The sequence below is a fragment of the Seriola lalandi genome, unplaced genomic scaffold, assembly GCF_002814215.2.
Source record: "Seriola lalandi dorsalis isolate HSWRI2012SDOR001 ecotype SW California unplaced genomic scaffold, Sedor1 jcf7180002054553, whole genome shotgun sequence".
Lineage (NCBI taxonomy): Eukaryota > Metazoa > Chordata > Actinopteri > Carangiformes > Carangidae > Seriola > Seriola lalandi.
Genome location: NW_019525106.1, coordinates 2,014,384 through 2,035,485, shown reverse-complemented (window position 1 = coordinate 2,035,485; position 21,102 = coordinate 2,014,384). Strand labels below are relative to the sequence as shown.

General features: G+C 40.2%; 2 protein-coding genes across 4 annotated transcripts; one reads left to right on the top strand and one right to left on the bottom strand.

Annotated features, from left to right (window-relative positions):
• Positions 1-549: 549 nt before the first annotated feature.
• irf7 (interferon regulatory factor 7) lies at positions 550-5,029 on the top strand. The gene is made up of 10 exons (XM_023415446.2): positions 550-743; positions 1,139-1,292; positions 2,059-2,230; positions 2,321-2,421; positions 2,582-2,636; positions 2,738-2,854; positions 2,976-3,178; positions 3,703-3,904; positions 4,027-4,142; positions 4,265-5,029. Exons 1-10 carry the CDS (start codon positions 736-738, stop codon positions 4,451-4,453), a joined length of 1,317 nt encoding a protein of 438 aa, XP_023271214.1. The 5' UTR covers positions 550-735; the 3' UTR covers positions 4,454-5,029.
• Positions 5,030-5,537: 508 nt separating this feature from the next.
• On the bottom strand, positions 5,538-20,475 carry phrf1 (PHD and ring finger domains 1). Of its 3 annotated transcripts, none has more exons than XM_023415443.2 (19): positions 20,401-20,475; positions 19,390-19,521; positions 19,104-19,235; positions 18,721-18,917; positions 18,509-18,592; positions 18,256-18,389; positions 18,027-18,118; positions 17,432-17,610; positions 16,973-17,105; positions 16,705-16,829; positions 16,354-16,547; positions 14,420-14,542; positions 13,554-13,708; positions 10,987-12,871; positions 9,591-10,855; positions 9,370-9,446; positions 8,412-8,549; positions 7,683-7,811; positions 5,538-7,557 (listed from the first exon to the last, which is right to left on the bottom strand). In XM_023415443.2, exons 2-19 carry the CDS (start codon positions 19,475-19,477, stop codon positions 7,393-7,395), a joined length of 5,295 nt encoding a protein of 1,764 aa, XP_023271211.1. In that variant the 5' UTR covers positions 19,478-19,521; positions 20,401-20,475; the 3' UTR covers positions 5,538-7,392. The 3 variants fall into 3 exon arrangements, with proteins under 3 accessions (XP_023271211.1, XP_023271213.1, XP_023271212.1); XM_023415445.2 differs by having other exon boundaries at positions 9,591-10,843; XM_023415444.2 differs by having other exon boundaries at positions 19,390-19,516; positions 20,401-20,469.
• Between the last annotated feature and the right edge of the window lie 627 nt (positions 20,476-21,102).

Below are 21,102 nucleotides of genomic sequence, written 5' to 3'. Positions count from 1 at the left end.
AGATATTAAAGCCCTCAAATTTTTATGGATGCAGTATATTTTTAAATGCCTTTCTTTGATAATCTATGGAGGTTATGACGTGTCATAAATCTGCATCACATACTGTAAATGTGTATATAGGCTATATATATATATGTATATGAGTCCAGAAATCTCTGGGCCTTTACTGTATTCAAAAGTAAGTTTAATACATGCCACCACTATATTGACTCAGGTGACTGGGTTGATTGAACTGGTTTGTAACAGGACACATGTACTATATAGTGTATGTTTGTCGTCATTCTCCGGAAATAAATAACGTAATTGCCGACAGTAAAGTCCCAGAGAATTCCAGTAGAACCGGGTTTAATAATTGCAGCGAACGACTGTTAGTTTAACTTCGATGATGAAACGCAGCTGACGAGGTGATGCAAGAGGAGAGATGAAATAACTTTCAGTTTCTTTCCTTAATTTGTCGGTGGAGAAATTCCTCTTCGATAAGGCCAGCCTACCGAAAAACCCTCTGCATCCGGTCTGCGGAGGGTGCCTTGAATTTGCTGATCGCGAGCAGCTCGATCTTCTCTTTAATTTCCCTGCCCGCGAACCAGTCACCCAATCCTGCCACGGTAATGCCACACGGACTCGTACCCTCCCACCATACGTGATGTCACAGATTGTGTTTCTATAAATGTTAGCAAAGCGCTCAGGAAGGAACCAGATCAACAGCTCTGTGAGGAGTAACACCTCTGCTGAGAGATGCAAAGGTAGGGAGATACACAGCCTCATCATCTTCTTCTCCCCTGGACATTTACTAGATTATTATTATGTTTCTTTGTTTTTATTTAACGGGAGTGGCGTACACGTACATGTACTGTGAAGTAGTTTGTTCCTGTAACATCTGCTTTGTGTGTAGATTTATTCAGCTCTTTATCTATAATGTACTGAATAAGTCTAGTAAAGTGCATGTTGCTGAATATGGGCCATACAATGGTGAGGATTACAGGCTCTGTCTTTCTAAATGTCTGCATAAGGACGGAAAAACACTTTACTGTGTGGGCTGACTTACTTTCCGTGTAGCACCATGTCTTGCGTGTGTGGTTGAATTGTGACGTTTTTTAATTTCCTCTCCTTCCTCCTTCCCCCTCTTGTTTTCTCTCAGCCCTCCGAAGCCTCAGTTCGCGAGCTGGCTCATAGAGCAGGTGGAGACGGGCCAGTACACGGGCCTGTGCTATGTGGGCCAGAACAAGTTCAGAGTCCCCTGGAAGCACAACTCCAGAAAGGACTGCAAAGACGAGGACAGTAAAATATTCCGGGTAGGTTTAATGGCCTCTGTTGACCTGGTCGCTAGAGTAAAGGTGCTATCCGACAAGGGGTGATAAGATAACATTTTAATGACTTTGTTGACATCAGTCTCACGCAACTGTAATCATACTGTATAACTGAAAAATATTGAAATAATGTGCTACGAATACAACTCATAGGCAGTCTCTGTTGAAAATGACAGTAAACAGCATTAGTCCTGATGTATGGCAGGTGGCAGCTGGTCCCAGACTGCCAGGGACAATACTGTTATGCCAACAGCAGCGGTGGCTCTTCCACTTTCCTTGAGTCAAAGTAGATGCAAAGTAGCCAGAGTTAATAAGAAAAACAACTATCACAAGAAAAACATCCTGCAATCACACATTTCCTCAAGAAAGTAAAGGAAATAGCTGCAGGAAAATAGTATAATTTTGTCCCATATAAGCACTTTTATTTTGTTTGAGTATATAACTTTGAAACTGAAACTGCTTTCCCCAATGTTACTAATACTTCTATGATGCAACATCATACTTAGATTTTGTCAAGTAATAACAATTATAAACCACTGTCAGTCCCTGCATTCAGGAAACTACCTTTCTGTTTGAGAGTGAGTAGTGTCGTCATCTTTCATAGCAGAACTTTTTGTTTACATGTGGATTGCAGAGTGTCCTTTATTAAATGAGTCTAAGTATTCATTATGTAAAAAGTATTAACTTCATTATGTAAAATCCTAATTTGTCATTTTACTAAAAACAGTGTCATTACTTGTTTGATTCACAGGCATGGGCAGTAACAAGCGGTAAAATCAACGAGTTCCCCAATGACAAGGCCAGGTGGAAAACCAACTTCCGCTGTGCTCTGAACAACCTCTCCGTGCGCTTCAGGATGATACAGGATAATTCAAAGAATTCTGATGACCCTCATAAAATCTACGAGATTATCAATACCGAGTGTAAGACGATTGGTATTTCATCTTTCCGCTGTGGAACTGTTTGAAGTTTGACTGCAAATTGATGTGGGTCTGTTTTCTCGTTTTCTGCAGACAACTATGAAGGTACGCCAACACAAGTCTCACAGGAGGATTCTGTCATCACTCCAGATATCTACAGCTCTCCCACAGAGAACTTCCCCCCAGGAAATGAGGTGTAGTATTGCTTAAAGCTAACTTTAATTTCACTTTGTTAACTGGTTTAGTGGTTGTCATGTTACTGCCGATGTTTGGTCTGTATTGTTCTGTAGATTGACTGTGACATTTCAATACTTAATTAATGCCTAAATAGTTATGCTTTTTTCCTCCAAACAGCACAATCAACTGGTTAACAATTTCACAGCCTTGGGTCTTGGCAACCATCCAACAGGTAGTGTCTTACACAAAGGGAAACGCTTTCATATAAGTTAAAAATATCCTCTGTATCTGTTTATGATTTCATATGGTCATGATTTTTATTGTCTTTGACAGAGGAGCAACTGTTGGTAGAGAACTACTGTCAGCCCAATGCAGCTGTCCTTGGAGGCTATTCTGTTGCAGCCGAGAACCACCCACAGGTTTTACCAGATCAGCCGTCTTACTACGAGGGTATGTTCAGCCAAATAAAATGTTAAATTCCTTTGGTGAACTGAAATGTCATTCTGGAAAAAAATGCTTCCCAATGATAATCTGTGAAAATGTGATCTGTTTTGTTTTTTATTTTGTACAGAACAGCCACCGCCTGTCCTCAATCCACCATTGCAGCCAAGTATTTACGACCTGGAGATCTCCATCCACTACAGGAAAAAAGAAATGCTAAAAGCCACGTTTTCCATTCAGCGTCTCCAGCTCCACTACGAGCACGTATCCCCTGATCTCAATGCCCATCATCTCTGCTTCCCCTCCACTGAAGGCCTGCTAGACCACAAACAGGTATATGGTTATACTGAAAAATCACCTGTTAATAGTTTATTTCACTTTCCTTACACTAATAAACATTACCAGCCAGGTTCAGTCACTATTATCAGTATCTGTTAAACCGAGATAATATTGGCAATCTAACTTTCAAAACATGTCTGTTAGAATAGGTCTCTGTTTACATTAAGTGTCACCTGCCAAAACACATGAGTTTCTCTCCTCAACAAAGAAGTTTCATCAGCTTGATTTCAGAGATTGGGTTTTGTGTTAGAGCAAGAGCTTCAAGACTCAACAGGCTTGGAGTATGGGGCATAAAAACCTTGTTCTTGTACCTTCTATGGCTCTCTCCATCTACATCTATAATCCCTCAGATCTTTAGGCGTTCTCAAAAATCGTTCAGGAAGAAATCGAATGAATATGAACTGAATGCAAGATTAGGGGGTGGAGTTTTTCCTTTAAACTAATACACAGTATATTGCTGTACATCATCAGTGCGACAATAAAGCTGTTGTTCTAAGTCACAACCTTCTTTGCACCAGATCGAATACACCAACCGCATCCTTAACAGCATCCAGAAAGGTCTACTGCTGGAGGTTCAGGAGACTGGTATTTATGCCTGGAGGCAGGACAGGTGCCATGTGTTTGCCAGCACCAGTGACCCCAATGTCGCTGACCCAGATCCGAGAAAGCTGCCTCAGAACACCATGGTGGAGCTCCTCAGTTTTGAGAAGTATGTAAATGGTAGGTGTGGCTCTCCTGTTGCTCACTGATGTGAACAAAAGTACTTCTCTTTAACTAATATTATTACATTTCATTTGAAACCTGTGCTGATGATTACACTGTGAAATAAATATCTGTTTCAGACCTGAGAAAGTTTAAAGAGAACAATGGTGGCTCTCCTGACTACATCATCAACATGTGCTTTGGAGAGAAGTTCCCAGATGGAAAACCTTTGGAGAAGAAACTGATCACAGTCCAGGTAACACTCTTTCCAATTTTTCCTGACCTTCGCCTCAGTGACGCACAGTATTTGAGTTCATCTGCCTTCAGTTGTGTAGTTTTTAAGTGCTGTGAAATCTCTCTTTCCCTCTGCTCCTGTAGGTGGTCCCTCTGATCTGTCGACACTTTCATGAGATCGCCCAGATGGAAGGGGCTTCGTCTCTTCACAGCGCCAATGTCAGCCTACAGATCTCACACAACAGCCTCTATGATCTCATTTACTCTGTCTTTGGTATACCAACAGCTGAAGAGGCAGCACGGGCTGCTTTGCCTTTCCTACCTCAGAGCTGAAATTTCATCGCTCACTTGCCTCTAACGGGGACCACTTTAGTTACATACAGGACCACACCACGCTCCATATCCTGCTCCTAACCAAAGCTTTGCTAAAAAGAAAAAAGTAGCCAATCCACTCACCTGTTGAATGTGCTACAGCTGAAGCAGGAACAAACACAATTACACTCGGTGCTGCAGAATGCGCCGTTATTGATCAACTAACACCACACTCCTGCTTTGCATTATCCTGCTTATACTAGTCACAAACTGTTGGCAAAAACTGACATTGTTTATCACTACAAAGTAGAAATAAACTCCATCATTACTGAGACCGTTACTGCACTCAAAGACCAAAGGTCTTGCTTTAGAATGAACTTTTACATAATTACTGTAAATATCAAAATAACATTAGGAAATGTTTGTTTCATTAGATTTATGTAGTAAACAAATGATGACTTATATGATGGTAAATCCATTCATACATGTACAGTTTGTGATTATTGATAACATATTTATGAGCGTATAAGGTTTTTTGTGTCATACAGCCACCAAGCACTATGTTTTCATATCTGAAATAAACTGTTTTGCACTTTTTATATTTTGCTCGTTATCTCGCACTTTTCCTACTGAACAAAGCTAATTGTAATTATTTGTATTTCAAATAAATAGGATTAACTCTAAATGGTTTCTCATTTTGTTACCACTGAGCTGTAATGTGTGGCTTATAAATGTTTGCAAGGACTATATGGATAACTTTTATCAATTTATAACAATTGTGGGGTATAATCTACGGCTTTCAAAACTTAAGTCCATGGAGTAGTAGCTTCCAATTCAGAACTATTACACTGTAGCTTCAGGTTTGTCCATGATAACTGAAAAAGAGAAGACAAAGATCTTGTTTTTTTATTAAAACATTGTCCCTGAAAAAAAAATACAAATGACTATGAAGAGGCTGAAAAAAAAATGAATGTAGTCAGCCATAACTATGATTCTCATAGTATATGTTCAGATTTTACCACTTCAAAACCTGAAATCCTTAAAAACAAATATAACAGGACAGAATATGACTAAGTTCTTGAATTAAACTGAGACAAAACCCTAATTATCATCAGTGATTTATTACTGTGTTCCCTCTTAGAAACATCTGGCATGTTTGATCAAGTAAATACAGAAAAAAATACGAAATACATTCAGATAAATGAGCACCTGTTTTGTTTTGATTTTTATATTCGTCCAGTCCTTGGCTTTATAAAGCCGAATTAATGTCAAACTGCCCACCTGGTCAGTCTTTGCAGTGGGCAAAGTAACTAGTAAAGAAAACAAAATGGCGAACAAGTAGAAATTAGTTAAAGAAAGCAATGAAGAGTAGCAAGGGATATCGACAAGAGTGAGCTCTTAGGCTAAAGATACACTGACAAGCCAAAGTCATTAATGAGGCCGGAATCAAGTAATGCAGACACTTTAAGGTTAACAATGAAACGACTAATTCAGTGTTGCCAACTAAAGGCATGTACTTACTTCTGTTACAGCGTTTTCCTACATTGGAAAACGCTGTGGTTTATAAGATGTTCCGTTATTTTTCTAATATACAGACAATAAATTGATCACAAAACCATGAAATTCTGCCAATGAAATTAGCTCAATATTTATTAATAAACAATAAATACAAAAAGAAAAAGATATTTTTGTAGTTAAAATGTTTGAACATGAGAGTACCAGGTTGGTCAGTGACAAACTCTACACATTAACATTTTTTGTGAGATAAAGGGGGTTAAACCTCATTGAGATATGCATTTGATATTATAACACTTTTCACTCCAAAGTAAAATCTATCTAACTCACTGTGGTATTGTAGCCGCCATGTTTAAAAACAGAATGCCCAAAAAACAAATTAAATCTTACTTATTCAGGGAAACGGTGCATTTTTTATTACTATTATTTTTACTAGTTTGGCACAAAAACAAAAATTTTCCCTGGTTCTATAAAACCTGGTTTTCCACATTTAAGTCAGGGGTTGAAAGGATAATGATGACATTCCAAGAATTTTTCAGACCATAAGAAATCAAGTTTGCCTAAAGAGAAGAGACCGTTATTTGAGAAGAGTAACCATGTTGTTAATTTCAAACTACTGAGCCACAATTCACCTGGAGTACGCTGGACTTTAGCTCATTAAACATGGTATATTAGAAATGTGGAAGACAGATAACAGAGGCTTTTAAGTACAAAACAAAAAACAATCAACTCTAAACTAGAACCATTTATGTCAATCATTTTAAACAGGCAACACAGATGAAAGGAACATGTAAGTGGATATATCAAATCTATATTATTTACAACCAAATCTAAAATTGTTTAATTACTCTACTGATAAATTTTCTACAAAAATTGCATAACAGTGTTTCTTAATGTGACAAATGTCTTAAATATGCATACTCTGCATACTTTTATACCACCTCTTAACCAACAAAATTAGTTTTGCCACTGATAAATACCCCTGCCGTCCCACAAAACAAAAAAGCTGGAGAAAACTCAAAGCCCACGCTGCGTCCTCCCAGTGATATGCCTGCTGGGAAAGCTACCTGATTTATCACTCCATGGGAGGGTCTTTCATATTTGCCTCTTTAAGGCACAACCTCAGAGTCTCCCATTAAGTTTCTGAGCTGTACTACACAAAAAGACCACTTCTCGGCAGTGGCGGTCCAAGCACAGGACACCAATAGGTGCTTTTCAAGTGATCAGAGAAAAATGTTTGACCTCAGACATTCTGTTAGGGTAGAAAGCTCGACATTGTACAAAATGTTCCATCTTCCGTGAGCAATCTTAGTTAACCATGTACATTGGCTATGTCAGAGCGTTTGAGATCATAACTCGGGTAGGACACGGAGTAAAACATAGTTTAACATGTGAATGAGTGTTTGTGGTGGGTGTGGCAGTCCTTGCCTGCAGTTTACGCCTCCTCAGGGGCTGTCAGAGCTTCTCATGGCCTCAGTCTGTACCTCCAGTGCATTCCCTAAGTCCTCTCCTTTCTTGTGTTTCCTAGCATGTTTGTATTTGTCCACATATGCCTTGACCAGATTGCCCACCTTCACTGGGTTGATCTCACCGCTCTTGCTGTGGCACACCTGATGACCAGGAACACAATTTAATTACAGACAAAATTCTCCGGAAAAACTAATTTCAACCGATAACCTGTGATTAGTTTATTACTCAAAAGCTATTAGTGTTTTAATTTCATTTTTTAACCCACCTTCTGGACGGCTTTGCGGAGAATCTCTTTGTATTCATCCTTGTTGATGTCTCTCCTCTGGTAGAAAGGCTTGATAGCTAGCTTCACCTCCTCTATAGCTCTCTCCTGCATGTGCAGCTTTTTCAAATACTGTTGGGAGAAGTACACATCACTTATGTCAAGACAAATGATCTCAAACAATGAAGGCAAAGGTTTTAATCAAATATCTATTTAAAACCAGAAGTTAACCAACACAACCCAAGATTTTTGTTGATCTACAAGTGAATCCAGCCCCACCTACTGCTCCAGCTGAAAGTAATGTGAAACGTTATCTTATTTTCTTGACAAGGTAGAGACAGTAAGAGCCTCTATTACCCCAAGCGCCACATCAGGACAGTCTAAGAGGCTTTTCTCTTATTACTCTGTCTGAAACAGTATCCCATATGGGTGTCCTCCAACCCTCTGGATGTAATGCTGAATAAGTTTACTTTCCGTTTTTAACAGTTGGTTGTTGTCTGGTTGTGTTCCTGATTACTTTAATGGCCAAAACACACAGTTGCAAAATGGCGCAAGTCACCCGTGTTATTATCATTGATGTACAACCCCAACACTGGCAGCGTCAGGCGCATGTCGCCGCACGGCCCTGTGATACTTCAGGCTAGCCTTGCATGATGTATCACATCTATACATACAGTACCAGTCCAAAAAAAACAAAAACAAAACCAAAAAAAAAAACAAAAACATATTCACCTTGTCTTTCCTCGACAAATCCCCTTCCTCGGCTTCTCCTTGTCCAGTTATTGATAACCCCTCTGGATTTAGGCCATCAGACCTAGAGGAAGCACTGAGGGGACAGACTCCCCCTTTCTTGGAGGAGTCACTGACGTCCTGTAAAAGTCAAGGGAGATTATATGGATAAGAAAATGACTAGAGTAAAGGTTTACAGGGGGATGGAATAAAAGATAAGATGTAGAATAAATGATTATTTTCTCGATTAACTGATCAATCGTTTTGTCTATAAAATGTTAAAATAATTGTAAAATATGCCCGTTGTAATTTCACACAGCCCATTGTGTTCTATCCAAATTGTTTGTTTTGGTTTTGACATAAGACACAGAGCAGCATCAAATCATCTCGTTTGAGAAGCTGAAACCAACAAATATTTAATTTTGCTTGAAAAATAATTACAATGATTGATTAGAAAAATAGTTGCCAATGACAAATCGATTCATCAACTAATCGTTGCAGCTCTAATTAATTTAAGTAATCTCGATGTTACGATTTTGATCTAAAATTACAATCAAGTCAAATTAAAAACCTGCAACTATTCATATTCAAACTGCTTATGTATATATGACATACAGTATGGTAATAATAGTGTATGACAAACAGACCTCTATCATTACATCATCTATAGACATACAATATGATGACTTAGTTTGGAATAAGTGATTACACTTAATGTGTTGACAACAGTTTAATCTGTACAGTGTGCCTTTTACTTTCGTTTAGTCTGAAAATACTTCAGTGTCAGTTTTAGTTTCTACCACACGACTCATGACTTTGTTCCAGACACACATTTTCTACTTACAGGTGAACAATGCCACCCTCTGGTCATTTTACACATTACATGCTTAATGCTTTTCTAAAAATCCTTGATGCAATAAATACGAGGTTAACTTTGCAGTGATTAGTGGCTCAGTCCTACCTGACTAGTTGTCTGGACTGTCATAGAAGGTCTGCGAACTCCCTCCTGCTTCAACTTCAGTTTATACAGAGCCACTTCTGTAATAAAGAAATCAGAAAACATTTTGCTGAGAGCCGGATGCAAAACATGAAGTTATCCTAGTGTTAAACAAAAAGATTTTCCCCTTGACACGTGAACAGCAAATCAAAACTGATGTGGAGTGATCAGGCAGCAACACTTACTGCTTGCAGATTTCTCTGGTTGCGGCCCCTCAGGTTCCTGTATATTCCAAGTAACCCTCTTCACTTGAGTCTTGGATTTGGCTCCAACTACAGCCAACACCTGCTCTCCTTCATTTTTCACCTCCTCTACCTCTTTCTCTTGTTTGACAAATGCACCACTTGCCTCTGTGTGCTCAGACTTTACGTAGTCCAGGTTGTCAAGCATCACATCGACATTGAAGTCATCATCAGAGTCTGAGGGTTGCTGAACTTCCTGCTTTACAGAGACAGTCAACCCTGTAGTGTTTGGTTGTTCTGTTGAAGTCTTTAAGCCTGGGTAGGACTGAGAGACTGCATCCTGGTGACTGTCTGCTGTAACAGATGTGGTTAATGTGGAAAATGAGGTGACAGGTGGTAAATGGCACAATTCTGGGGAACTTGGCTCTGATTTAATCGTGATTTCACAAGTCTCAGTCTTGATGAGGTTTTCTTTGATTCCCTCCTCATCTACACCTTGGATTTCTGTCAAAGTACATGTGTCCATTTCTTCTTTCTTAATTGATTTAGTAACAGGAGAATCTTCAAACATATCAAGAGAAGGTCCTTTTTCTTTCTTAATTTCTTTTGCAATCTTTATCTCTTTTGTCACCTCTGCTGTTGTGGCCTTGCTGTCTGCCCCGGAGTCTTTGCATTCCTTTTTAATTTTAGAGATGGGGGTACATGAGGGCAACTCCTGTTTATTCCTTTTAGAAATTTTTTCCTCTTTGATGGAGCTTTGGATGATATCCTTCTCTTTTTTCTTGTCCTGTAACTGCTTCGTGTCTTTAGAAGTTGAAACACAGGACCCTGAAGTTTTCTGTGAGGTCTTAGATGATGATCCTCCTTCTTTCCTCCGCTCTCTTGAGCTTGATCTAGACCTGTGTCTCCTCTTGTCTTTTGATCGTGACATCACCTTGTCTCTAGAAGAGAGAGATGGTTGTTGGAGTCGTGTGCGATCTTTCCTCCTTTCCCTGGATCTGGATCTAGACCGTGATGTTGACCGTGATTTTGAACAAGACCGACCATGTTTATTATCCTTTGATCTAGATGTGGATCTAGACCTGGAACGTGACTGTGACCGAGACTGTGACCGAGACTGAGACTTTGACCGAGATCGACCACGTCTCTTATCCTTTGACACACGTTGTCTCTCGTTGTCTCGCTCTCTGCCATCATTTCTCTCCTTACTAGTTTGTTTATGCTTCTTCCTCCTTGAACGCTCTCTGCTGCTGGAGCTGGAAACAGACCTAAAAATCAGCAATTACAGACAAAACCTTTAAGAGAAAATTAATTAGCCCCCCAGCAATGGTATAAAAGTAAAACACATGCTTATGCTAGTTGAACATCATATTGGACAAATTGATATCGATATATTTACCTGGACCGCCTCCTGCCTTTGGATCGGGACCGGGATCGCTGTCTCTTTCTGGAAGTCCTATCAGGCGAATTGGACTGAGAGCTTTCTGAGGTTGAGTGTGCCCTCCTCTTCTCTCTGGACCTTGACCGCCTGGAACTCCTTTCTTTATCCTTCTCCTTTTCTTTCTGCCTGCCTCCCTGGCCATAGGTATGATGGTCACCTCTCCTGGCCCTGTCCATCTCTGAACTACTAGAGCATTGCTCCTTTGAAGCTTTGGAGGGTTTCTTTTTAGGGCCCAAATCTCTTGATGGGGACTTGGAACAGGTTGTGGAATCCAATTTAGATTCTGCCTTTTGTTTCTTCTTGGTGGGCGTAGAACTGGATGCCGATGAATCGCTCTTGCAGTTAGATGGGGCACTTTTGGCAGTTCCCTTTCTCTGTCCTCTCGCCTCTTCCGGAGACACTTTCTCAGTCTTTAAAAGATTCAAGCTGTGATGAGCAGGTGGTGTAGTGGCTGCTGTCTCTGAATTCAAATACATTTTTACGCTGTGACCACACTGTTCAGCTTCCCCTGCATCATCTAACCCTGGCTCTTTCTTAACTTTAGTGTCAAGTAATACTGTTTGTTTCTCAACTTTAGTGTCCACTAATCTTGTTTCTTTTTCATCCTTGACATACACCTGTGAGCATTTGACCTCAAGTGATATGGTTTCCTGAGCACTAGATCTATGTGGTTCTTCCTGTGAGACCTCAGTCTCCTGTGGTTCACTTTTCACATGAACAAGGTCCTGCTTTCTTTGCAATAAATCCTCCTTCTTTCCTACACTAGGAGCTTTCCCCTCGTGTGTGGCATGTCGAGAGCTGCTATCCAGGCTTGAGCTCTCAGCTTCACTGTCTGAGCTGCTTGAGTCTGAAAGAGTGGGATTAAAGGGATCATAGATATTATTACCGTCTTGTTCCTTATTGACCAGTGTCCGTGATGCCAAGAGCATCTGTTTATCCCTGTGCATCTGTCTCTTTCTTGCTTCATCTTCCTTTTCTCTCCAGGGTTCCTGCATGCTGCCCCCAGTAGCAGAGGATGATGCAATACTTAACCGCCTTGAATGCCAGGAGTTCCCACTGGAGTTAATGCGGAAGCTCACTGCTGCTGAAGATGAGGAAGATGAAGAATAATGTGGCTGGTTGGCAGGTGAGCCAGTGGAGGAGGAAGAAGAGGAAAATGAGTTGGAGAAGGCTGTTGACGAGCTTGCTCTGTCAGACCTATGCCTCTGGGCCTGTCCATCACCCCTGCCCTTTTGCTGGTCTACACTTTGCTGCCTAGTCTTGTCCCCAGCAAGGCTGTTTATGCCCGTTTCAGGCATGCCGTAACCATGGCTACTAGTGGTGGAATTACTGCTACTTCCCCTACTATTACTAATTCTATTACTGCCACCTTGACTAGCTCCATCATTTGTGACACCGCTACTCTCCCTTTTTATTTTTGGTATCCGAGGAAGCACCGATACATCTACCCACATGGGCTTTGTAGGCCCTTTAGGTTGGGAGTGTGATGGAGCCATTTCCTTGCTCTTGGAGTTCGAGTCTGGGGCAGGGTGGATGGATGAGGAGGTGGTTTCCCTAGGGGCTCCAAATCCATTGGTTCCTCGGTGACCAAGGGAGGATGTGGGTCTGTTTGGACGAGATGGCTGCAAATTTGGATGACCCCTGGGTGGCAAATCAGAATGGGGAGGTGCTTGGGTGTGGGTTCCTAAGTAGGGCGTAGAAGGTGGTAAGCAAGCAGAGCTCTGTGACAAAGGTCTGTTCATGGAGCTGTGGGAGGATCCAGGTAGATCTTCGCTGATCTGGGTGCTGGCATCTCCTGAGCTACTGCTTTTGCTGCTACCTGGATTTGATGCGGAAGGCATCACTGTTAACACAAAAAAATGCATATATGATAAGTATATATAAAGAGTGAAAGTCCTTTTTTGCAGATTAAACTAATTTACACATTTTACACTACTCTTAGTAATTTTTCAGATAACTTGTTTCTTGTGTCGCCAATTTGAATATAGTTACATCAAGTAGTCAGGTTTGTTTGTTGGTTTGTTTGTTTGTCAGCAGGATTATGCAAAAAGTACTAAACCAATTTGCACCAAGCATGATGGAGGGAAGGGACGTGGGACAGGAAAGAAGTCATTCAATTTTGGTGTGGATCCAATTAAAGAGGCGGAACCAGGAATTTTCTATCACTTTCCTAAACACTGTGAGGTTGGGCATTTTTCAACATGCTCGTCAATTTTTCAGGAAATGAAGTGTGGATCTTGATGTAAAATAATCAGACATATTAATGGTGTTGAGATCTATGACAATTCGGTGCAGATCCAGATAATAATCTTGATATCACAGACTTGTGCAGGATTGTCTAGCCTTGTCTGTGCCATTCTAGTTTAAAATGGTTTGAGATTCGACAGCTAGATTGAATGTAAATACCTCTATTCTAATAGGATTAATCATTTTGATGACAAGCAAGACGAAGTCACATCTATAATCACACAGCTACAACAGTTAAATCTCAGTTTAGTTTTTAAAAATGTGCCACACAGACTTACCTGGCTTTGTAGCTTTAAGGGAACCATCCCGATTAATGACGACATCAGAGCTGTCCATCAAGAGCATGCTCTGTCCTGATAGGATACTGCCAAGAAGGTCAGGCACAGGAGCCGCCTCCACAACACCCCCTGATTGGGGGACATCCATACCCCTCCTGGTATAGCATAGCAAACCTTTAATTAAATTTCCAAAGTATTTATCAAGCTAGATACCATCAAGACTGAGAAAAGTATGACAACTCAAAACGACAAGATCTCAAATAAAGACGCAATTATGAGGTGTAAGATGATGCATGTCAGTTTCTCATTTTAAATTTGCTCATTTGTTTAAATTCTTAGTGGCAGTAGTGATTTTTACATTTTATTTGACTAAGGAAAGGAAAAGTAAGATGAAAAAACAACATGATTTTTAGAAGATTTAGGTTGCCACAAGTTTGTCATTTGTCATAAAGAGCAAGCCATTTTTGGAAAAATATTCTGTATCTTGTAATGAATTGCTCAACATTCACCTTTTCACATGATTTGAGTGTGCCTGCATTAGCCAATTTGGGAGAATTATGACTACGATTGTGGAATCAAAACCATTCTTAAACCATGGTGCAGTAAATTATTGGTAAACACATAGTTTTCTTCCTTGCAATTTTTGACCAATGACTACATTTTGCTGTATAATTGTGGTTGATCACCACCCACTGTTTCATGCATAACCGGTGACAAAACAGCAGGTGCATTAAGACACTTTCATGGATTGATAAGCAGAGTCAAAAAGCATGCTACCCACTTGGCTCAAAATTTTGTACGGAACCATGTTAATTTTTTATAAACCGTACGCAATCCTACACATCATGGCAAAGAAGTGATGTTACCTGGAAAGGCTTGCAGTGACTGGTCGAGCTACAGGCTGGTGAGAGCGAAGAGCAGAGCGAGAGATCCCTCGCCTCTTTGCCTCCAGCAGCGATGTAACACGGGCCTGCTGCTCTTCCTCCTCACTGGTCAAATGGATACCATAAGTCACAATTTGCTTAATAATCAATACTGTATATACCTAGCTACATACAAACACAAACACATTTAGACATACATTCACACTATCCACATATGTGCAATGTGGTCAAAACATATTCAGACCCCTTCATATTTCACTTTTTGTTATGCTGCAGCTTTATGCTACAGCTTTATGCTACGTGTTTAAATTCATTTTGTCCCCTAATCCTTCTACTATAGCCCCTAATGACGAAGGAAAAACTTGATCTTAGAAACTTTTACAAATTTATTAAAAAGGAAAAACGGAAATATCAAATTGATATAAGTATTCAGACGCTTTACTCAGAACTTAGTTTAAGCATCTTTGGCAGCAGTTACAACCTCGAGTCTTCTTGGGTTTGATGCGACAAGCTTTGCACACCTGGATTTGGTGATTTTCTGCCATTCCTCTCAAGCTCTGTCAGATTGGACGGAGACCATAAGTGGACGGCCATTTCCAGGTGTCTCCAGAGATATTTGATTGGGTTCAAGTCAGGGCTCTGGCTGGGCCACTCAAGGACATTCACAGAGTTGTCCCTAAGCCACTCCTGCATTGTTTTGACTTGTCTCCCACAGCATGATACTGCCAGCACTATGCTTTACCGTTGGGATGTTATTGGGCAGGAACACTTTCCTTCAGATTTGACTAGAAGAATTAGAATTGAGGCCAAACATTTCAGTCTTGGTTTCATCAGACCAGAGTATCTTGTTTCTCACAGTCTGAGAGTCCTTTAGGTGCTTTTTTGCAAACTTCAAGAGGGCTTTAATGTGTCTTTCACTGAGGAGAGGCCACTCTGCCATAAAGCCCAGATCAGTGGAGTGCTGCAGTGATGATTGTCCTTCAAGAGGTTTCCATCTCCACACAGGAAATCTGGAGCTCAGCCAGAGTTACCATCAGGTTCTTGGATACCTCTTACCAAGACCCATCTACCCCAATTGCTCATTTTGGCTGGGCAGCCAGCTCTAGGAAGAGTCCTGGTTTTTACAAACGTTTTTAAAATTACCACTGTGCTCTCTGGAAGTTTTTGTAGCATTTTGTAGCTGTCCCCAGATCTGTCCATCGACAAAATCCAGTCTCATAGCTCTGTAGGCAGTTCCTTCCACTTCATGGCTTGGTGGTTAATATGATATGCATTGTCAGCTGTGAGACCTTGTGACAGGTGTGTGCCTCCCAACTCATGTCCAATCAATCGAATTTACTCCAATCAATGTATTCTGTTTTCATTTTCATTTTATCATTATGGGATATTGAGTGTAGATTGATGAGGGAAATTTTAGCATAAGGCTGCAACATAACAAAATGTGAAAAAATTGAAGGGGTCTCAATACTTTATGAATGCACTGTACTATATACTTAAATAGATGATAATGATAAACAATGATTACAATAAGGCTGTCCTTAACTATTCAAATATTTTTTGTAAACTGGATAAGTCAATATTTAAGAACTAATTTATTGGGTTTAATTTTGTTTCATTACAAAAAACTATTTTGCACATCCATTCTGTGTAGCAAAGCACACACTGGGCTAAAAGGAGTTTAGCTGATATCAAAGAACCCAGCCAAGCATTTTACATTATCACATGATAAGAAAAAAGCATGGTGTGTGTGATAACGCATTAATGTACTGAGTCAGAACCAGTAGACCAGTATGTGAATGGCGCTAATGATCATCTCTATGCATTCCCTTAATTTTATACAAAATCAGAAACACCAACATATACGTCTGTATAATGTTTTTTTGCGTCAGCCCTATAATATGAACAAGTCCTCTTACCGATCCACAAATGGATCCAGGTCAAATGGATCTCCGTAGATAGAAAGGGATGCAGCTCCTATGTCGGCACGCATACTGCTTAGCGTGTGCTCTGAGGGCCGATATACCGTGGGAAGTGAAGAACTCTTCTTGTCCTTTACAATTCCAAGATTATTAGCAATACGGCTTCGAGGGTTGACTGCCTTTTTCAACATCTAGTGGGAAAACATGGGCATAGATTTTATCTAGAGACAACATCTTATGACAACAACAAAAGAAAATTAATTGTTTACATTCAGTGTTAGATACATCTAATGAACCATTTCAAATTAAATCATTTAAACCTCAAGACTGAAGCTGATGCATACTCACCAGCTTTTTTCTGGATTTAGTCCTCCTCATTCTCCGTTTCCTCCTCTTGACTCCTGTACTTGCAGCTTTACCCATTTTACCCTTAGAAGAAGAGGTCGTCTTGCGTCTGACCTTTCTCCGCTTTCCTGTTCAGTCAATCATAAAAGGCATACATCATTACAAACACATCACTACTTCGACCTCGTCCTATATCTGGTCACATGTTTGCTTGCATTTATGCTAGCCTTGCTTTGGCATTTGTTGTGCATTTCTATACGTGCTTACTTACCAGTCTTGCGCCTGCGGCTAGATGGGGCACGAGGTGTTAAGTCCCGTATATACACAGAGGTATTGAGCCCAGCCACCACAGCATTAATAGTCTCATCCAGCCATGTGGACTGCATCAGATATGTGGGAGCAAACTAGAAGAAAGAGTTTGCATTACTCCACTGGTTCACTTTCACACACCACTGTTGTCTAAACTCCCAAACACATGCACTGCTCCTTAACACAACAATTTCAATCACCAGTCAATTAAAACTGTCAAAAACACATGCCGTTATTTCTGTTGTCAGTAGAGCTTAAATACATTTCATTACACTGAGTCACATGTGTTATCAGTAAATCGAATCTGCACACAACAAACTGTGGAACACCAAGACATTCAGATAGATCCAACCTTAGCCATATGCTATGGAAGTGAGTTAGAAAAGAAGCCAAGACAGAAGCGTCACGCCTCATGCCAAACCTGTGATGTGCGTGCCTGTGTGATGCGATGTCGGTTTACATTCGCTCGAACCCTCTCACTCTGCTGAGTTCGGGCGATTGCTCTGGTGGGACCTGTGGCACGAGGCTGGTGGCGGCTGGTGGCAGAGCGGGCAGTGGAAGGCAGGCTCTCTGCATCACTAAGTTCCTCAGCTGAACCCCCTAAGACCGAAGAATAACATGACATACTTTGAAAGGATGCTTTAGAGTACAGACAATGCTACGAGTTGGTCACTAATAAGATAATGAATAGGTTAGTTATAGGTACAGTACATATTAAGCTTTTAGATTAATTTGGTGTTTTGTTCTGTTTTTTTGGCAATATATATTTATTGAAAGAGAGTTAAATGTATAAAGAGCAAGACAATGAATTTGAAGAAATTATAGAAAATATACTCTGACAAAATTTCATTTCACCAAAATATGTAAAATACTTAACATCACAAGACTGAATATATATTTTTCTTATAATGTAACTTTTTGTTTTTTTCCCTGTCTTAAAGGATTACTTGTTGCCCAAGTCCAAAATATGTTTGATCAAGAAAATACTTATGAAGGCTGAAAACTTAAGGGTTTACTTGAGTGACGATTGTTGGCTTCACATTCAGGGCAGAACCATTCCTCTACAGGAACAGAGTCAAGAGGTGGTGTGAGACACTCCATGTGATAGCTATAGAATAAAAAGGCATAAAAATGTTTGATAATAAGAAATCGGATAACAGGTTTATTAAGAAACTAAAATCTAAAAAAAGTTTCGACACTCTAAAAATATACAAAAACTATATACTGCAATATTATCTATCTTACCCTGCATCACAGCCATCGCAGAGCAAGAGGCGGTCCTCACGGTCACTGCCACCACACACCTCACAATTGGTCTGCTCGAGGTCCAAATCTACTGTTTCCTCTTGACCTTCCTTCACAGGCTTTTGTACAGTGATCTGAATGAAGCAGTGATCACAAAAATTACACATAAACAATAAGGGCATACAACATAAATGTGTATAGAGTTAACTGGGGTCACAAATGTTCCAGAACTAATGCTGGTGAATGCACTCACCATTTTCTTCACTTTGCCTCCATAACATTTCCTTAGGTATATGTTGTTGAAGGCAATACGGTCTACAGGACACGAGTTTGCATTCTAAATAGTGGAGAACAAAAATACTAGAATTGAGCTTTTCAGTTTCCTCTACCACAGATGTTTTTTTTTTTAATAAGGTGATTATACTGATAACCAAAAGATATAAAGCACTCTTTTCTCAGACCCACCTTGGCCCATTCAAGGATGCAGTCGAGACAGAAGTAGTGCTCACAGTCCTCTGGTGTTGCAACAGGCTGGCTGTTGAATGAGTTAAGGCAGATGGGACACTTCTCTGAGTCCTCATCCGAGCTCATCTCTGCAAAGTCAGCAGAGGTCCCCCCTAAAGCACCATCCTCGGGCTTAACATCTTCCTCCTCTTCCTCATCTGATAATAGTGAGTAGAAATCTACTGTATAAACACTATACAATCCATATTTATAGAAAATATTGCAGCATATCACAAAGTAGTGGGCAAATAATCATGTACTAATTTATAGCGTATCACAGAGGTCAATTAAAAAAAAAAAAGTTTTTAGACAATATGAAATGTGAATTGAAAAGTCGCTCCTACCATCTTCTTCTTCATTTCCTTCTTCTTCCTCTTCATCATCTACATCCTCTCCATCGAGATGATCCTCCTCATCTTCCTCACCACTGTCAGATTCTCCCTCCTCAGACTCCTCTTCAACATCATCCGAGTCATCTAGGAGGAAAAAATTATGTAACCATACACACAAAATGCACAAGATTTTAAAAGCTCTTACATATGTTTGATACCCTATTATTATGATTGTGAATGAAGTTTGGTGAAAACATTTAAATGGTTTTACAACTGACAAACATATTACACAAACTACCTGAGATGGCCCACAAAGCAGCCCTTTTTCCTTTGCTGTGGGAAGCACTGCGGTTGATCAGCTCATCTTGGCTGTCATCTTCATCCATGGCTGATCATCAGAAGTACAGCGGAACAATTTGTGACAGCTTTTCTTAAAGATAATCATTAGAATAGATCAGAATTGTTTTAAAAGCAGATCATGACTTGATTTTTCTTGTGTACAAAATTGAGGGATTATGTCTGGCTAACTCTGACTAACTTGCCTCACTGATTAAAATCAAGTGTAACGGTAATTTTTTTTTTTTTGAAAGTCAATCTACTCATTATTTATACAGCAGGTGATGAAGGAATGATTCTTCACCAACTTTGTGTACCGGCAAAGTGAGTTTTTGCCCGAGTCCTTGTGCAGAAGTTGGAAAACGATCATCTAGCATGTGCTCTTCACCTATGGGATGAAGATATAACTAGGGCTTAACAAATTAAGTAGAGCGAGATTTTCTTACTAGTCACGGGTGACATCTGAGAGTTTGCGAGTAGTTAAGAAACTGTCGAGCAGCAATTTAATGGACCGAATTTAGCGTCACTGTTTTTGTTTGCAAACAATCAGGACAATATTACCAAAAAATAGCTAGCTAACCTGCAAAATATGCTAGGGCTACATTTGTAAACAAAGAAGAGAACTCGGCACCAAACAGAGCGCTTCCTTTATATCTCCTATGAAATGTACGTGAAGCGTAAATATACATATCCACGTTAAAGATACACAAACTGACAAGAACATGGGACTAACCTGTAACGCTGCTCTTACTTAACAAATGACGCTAGCTCACAACGTTAGCACCATTGTAGCATGTTAGCTAGCCTCAGCCTCAGAATAGCTAAATTTAGCGAAAGTCAACTACATGCTCGTTCGGGGCTCTGTGCTCAAAACACTGAGCGTGGAGAGGGGGTCATTTACACACATTCTCAAATCAACACACACAATTACAATGTGTCATATTCGAGCATTTAATAGTAATTTCAGACCTACCCTATTCAGCAGTGTGTGGTATGTTTGGAGTGATTTGAAGTCTCCACGGTTGTTGAGTGACACCGCCGGCTGGCAAGAGACGGAAATGGCCGAGTACACTCAGACGAGTGTGACTCTTAAAGAGACAGTATCCGTTTATGTGAGATCAGTCAGAGAGATAAATAGGTGCATATAGCTTCTGTAATTGTGGCCATTAGTTTGAATTCAGGGCTGTTGTGTGTCCAATCAATCACATTAAAGGCACACTGTAATCCACATGTCCACAAAATCTAAACACAAGACAAAGACCTGCTATTTCTCCCGTTACAATTTGATTAACAGGTCTTTTGATACATGGAGACACTTAAGACAAAAAGTTTTATTTAATTATTCAATTATAAAACACACACACACACACACACACACACACACACACACATACAAACACAAACACACACACATACACACACAAACACACACACACGCACGCACACACACACACACACACACACACACACACACACACACGCACACACACCGAGCACTTTAGTAGGAACACCATACTAACAGCCTCCTTTGGTCAATGATAACATGATTGCATCACATTATTTCTGCATTTGCACATTCATGCTGCCTCTCCTGTTCTACCACATCCCACAGGTGTTTTACTGGATTCAGATCTGGTGACCGGGGAGGCCACTCAGGTTCACTGAACTCACTCTC

Excerpts from the sequence above, each read along its gene's own strand:
- irf7 (XM_023415446.2), top strand. Across the intron at positions 2,855-2,975 it reads TCAGCCGTCTTACTACGAGG|AACAGCCACCGCCTGTCCTC; the intron begins GTATGTTCAGCC and ends TATTTTGTACAG. Across the intron at positions 4,143-4,264 it reads AGAAACTGATCACAGTCCAG|GTGGTCCCTCTGATCTGTCG; the intron begins GTAACACTCTTT and ends CTGCTCCTGTAG.
- phrf1 (XM_023415443.2), bottom strand. The coding sequence starts at position 19,477 with ATGGATGAAGATGACAGCCAAGATGAGCTGATCAACCGCAGTGCTTCC. Across the intron at positions 18,119-18,255 it reads TGCGATGGCTGTGATGCAGG|CTATCACATGGAGTGTCTCA; the intron begins GTAAGATAGATA and ends TTTATTCTATAG. Across the intron at positions 17,611-18,026 it reads AGCCAACAATCGTCACTCAA|GGGGTTCAGCTGAGGAACTT; the intron begins GTAAACCCTTAA and ends CTTCGGTCTTAG.